Raw genomic sequence first — 3,311 nt, 5'->3', positions numbered from 1 at the left:
AAGGACATACAGTCCATGACAAATTTGAAAAATAAGGGTGGTTTTTGTCTTGTACCTTCTTGATGGTCACTAATGAGCTGCACATGTCCATGGCGCCAGGCATCTTTGTCCAGGATCATATGTCACATAAAATGGGATAAAGTGCAGATGGTTACATAACTCGTGTACTATTGAGGTACTATGTCAATCTGTTTACTGCGCATTCCAATGCCTTATCACTTCACCCGCAACGTGGGTGAGCGACCTTCATAAGGGCCATAAAAAACAACCATAACGAAAATAAATTTCTCTTTCTCGGTAACGTTCAGTGCGGCGTTGCCACTTACGTTTTTTTTACCCCTTAAGTTATTAATTAAGTTTTCAATTGCTTTGAGCAATGTTATTGTTGAATCATTTTAAGTTTTTTTGTTACATGTCAAATAACCAAAATGTGTCAAGTACATTTTTCCACATTTTATTCAAATTTTAGACCTTATCATAGCTTTTCGGTTACCAACATTGACATTTTTTTTTTTAAACTATTAGGTTTTCGACCCCTCTTGTAAGGAACTTTTTTGTTCAAAATTATGTTCTTAATCACTGGTTAAATTTATGAAAATTATTTCACTAACACCCTGTATATTTATACGGACATATTTAATAATTGTTTTAAATTGGTTAAATTCTTCTCCAACTCGCTGGTCTACATTTTAGACAAATAGAGTTTCAGAAATTCAGGAATTCAAAATTAACTGCTAGTAGGACATGTTAAGTCCGATGAAAATCCTACTGATCATATATCAAGAGGGTAAACCGTAACTGACATTGAAGCACTCAGAACTTGCATAGTCCTGAATTTCTACGTGAAATTAGCGTTTCATGTAATTCTAACATTTCACTTGTTAGTATACTTTCAGAATAACGAAAAGTAGTAGCATTTCATACTAAAATAAGGCTTGTAATTGTATGGTTTAGAATCCCAAACTTCTTGCGATTACAGCGAACATTTGCGTACTGGCTTAGATTAATTTATCAGAAGAGACTCGGATGTTTTAGTTATGAATGAATTGTATTTCTAAAACTTTTAAGGATGAGATTGAATATTTGACTTGTTGTTTAAATATCAAAGTGATGCACATATAGATTTTGGGTACTAAGTACTACTCCAAAACATATTTTCGATTAGAAGATCGATTATTTTTTATTTAAAGTTGATGATTTTATTCAAAAATCGAAACCTGCTCTCAACACTAGTACATTACCATATTATAGATTTTAGAAGAGTGCGTAAGAAAGTTATCTTCAGTTTTTGCATTTACAATAACAGTCCGGAAAAATTAATTATTAAAATGGACAAATTTGTTTTTTATTTGAGATATTCTTAAAAGTAGTTGGACAAAATATTAAAATTGAATATTAAACACCACTGAAAACTACAATTTTGCCTCCTTTTTGTTGACTCTCTATTTCTTACAATTTCCGAGATCCTCATGTTAGAAGTCGAATTTTAGGCACCCTATACAGAAGTATAACATCTATTTTAGGAAAGATATTTTTACATATACAGAGTGGTCTAAAAAGGTATAGTAAACGTAAATTATGTTCTTGTTTTAAAAGGGTGTCCCAATATTAACATTCGATTGTGTTTTGTGAATTATTCGTTGCTTAAGTCCTACAAACCATGTTCTATGTCTTCTAACAACAGTTTTTGAAATAATGAGGCATACCATCTACAATTTTTCTTAATTTAAACGGCTATAATTTGCAAACTATTTAAGATCAACTAAAGTACATTGAACTTTGTATACGCACGAGACTTCCTAGGCGGAGAAGTTTTAATTGTTTGCAAAGCATCCAGTTTAAAGATGATTACGTGCATTCATTTTTTAATATTTTTATTTTAGCAGCTTTTAAGCAAACCTTGAGCACTTTCTACAATATCAACAGATTAGTACAAAACACGAGAGAAATCGACGTAAATGTAATACTTCTCCAAAATTGTTTTAACGGTATATCATTTAAATTTATTCTGATTTTAAAAAGGTCCTCTTAACGGAATGATCCTTGGTTTATAAAATTACATACCTAAGCAGCAAATCGGAAGATGAAGGAGTAATTGTTAACATATCTTCAGTTGCCTACATTCAACCGTACGATGGTATTGTCATTTACACTGCCACCAAATTTTTCGTACATGGTCTGACAATGACATGGGGACTTCCTGCTAATTACAACAGAAGCAAAGTTAGGATTTTAGGTATTTGTCCTGGTGTTACCATAACTCCTATGATGAAAAGCGTTTCCAATGGAGCCTTTTCGCTGGTGTACAGGGAATTGCTCTATTTAGAAACTGCACCGTGTTCCAGACAAAAGTATATATTGACATTATTAATGACTTATCTAATTTTAGTCCTGATGTAGTGGGTTTGAGTGTAATTAACGTTATTCAGAAGGCTCCTTCAGGAACGATGTGGATAGTGGAAGGGGAAGAACTGACGTACAAGTTTGAGTTACCAGACAGAAACAAAGTATTGTACCAAAAGTTCTTTTGCAGTCTTTTGAAACGTACGTATTTACTTTACCAAAAATTTGATTCTAATGTATTAATTTCATAAGTTTCGCTAGTCATATCAATAAAGCTTCATAACATAAAAATTACAATACTTTGCTACCATTTGACATGCTGCGATTTCATTTAAATTTTTGGAGGCAGATTATGGAAGACCAGGAATTAAAAAGTCATTAGCATATCGTAAACGGTAATCGAAATTTCCATGTTGGCATTAGCAGAACTTTTTTACGGTTCGACTGCTCCTCCATCTAACTTATTGCAACTAATTCATCCAGAGGACCAAACATAGTTTACATAATATGTATTTTTTTGTCGATTTTATGTATTTTATTTCATTCCCATGTAAGATTTCTGGTATTTATTAAAATCCTTAAGAACATTTTTCATGATGCTTAAGAATTCTGATATTTTCCTGTTTCAATAGTGTATTGGGTAATATATTTTAAATTGTTTTCAGAGACATATACCTCCCGGGTTCAAAATTATCACTTCAAAGTCATCTATTTTAGCTATATCACTCACATTATCATACTTCCTCAAAGTGGAAACGTTTTTCAGTTGCGCATTTTAAATTACTCAGTTAGTCTATTAAGTATCCTTAACAGATAATGTAGCACTGGAAATATTTAGTACGAGAAAACCCAGGAAATTAAAGTTAATCTTTGCATTAAGAAATATTCATAAACTATAGAAAAAAGCGACTTCCTGATTTTTTTAAATAACAAAAGCTTCGCAGCAACTCCAATAATTGCGTTTTGGG

General features: G+C 32.0%; 1 protein-coding gene across 1 annotated transcript; it reads left to right on the top strand.

The window, feature by feature from the left end:
- Positions 1 to 744: 744 nt before the first annotated feature.
- Positions 745 to 2,742, top strand: LOC136416741 (alcohol dehydrogenase 1-like). The gene is made up of 7 exons (XM_066402073.1): positions 745 to 787; positions 1,191 to 1,232; positions 1,597 to 1,683; positions 1,758 to 2,022; positions 2,073 to 2,336; positions 2,390 to 2,544; positions 2,693 to 2,742. Exons 1-7 carry the CDS (start codon positions 745 to 747, stop codon positions 2,740 to 2,742), a joined length of 906 nt encoding a protein of 301 aa, XP_066258170.1.
- Positions 2,743 to 3,311: the final 569 nt, after the last annotated feature.

The sequence above is a fragment of the Euwallacea similis genome, chromosome 24 (assembly GCF_039881205.1).
Source record: "Euwallacea similis isolate ESF13 chromosome 24, ESF131.1, whole genome shotgun sequence".
NCBI lineage: Eukaryota > Metazoa > Arthropoda > Insecta > Coleoptera > Curculionidae > Euwallacea > Euwallacea similis.
The sequence above is the reverse complement of the archived record's forward strand: the minus strand, read 5'-3'. Positions and strand labels throughout refer to the sequence as shown.

Excerpts from the sequence above, each read along its gene's own strand:
- LOC136416741 (XM_066402073.1), top strand. The coding sequence starts at position 745 with ATGTTAAGTCCGATGAAAATCCTACTGATCATATATCAAGAGG. Across the intron at positions 788-1,190 it reads ACTGATCATATATCAAGAGG|TTGATGATTTTATTCAAAAA; the intron begins GTAAACCGTAAC and ends TTTTATTTAAAG. Across the intron at positions 1,684-1,757 it reads TTCTATGTCTTCTAACAACA|ATCAACTAAAGTACATTGAA; the intron begins GTTTTTGAAATA and ends AAACTATTTAAG.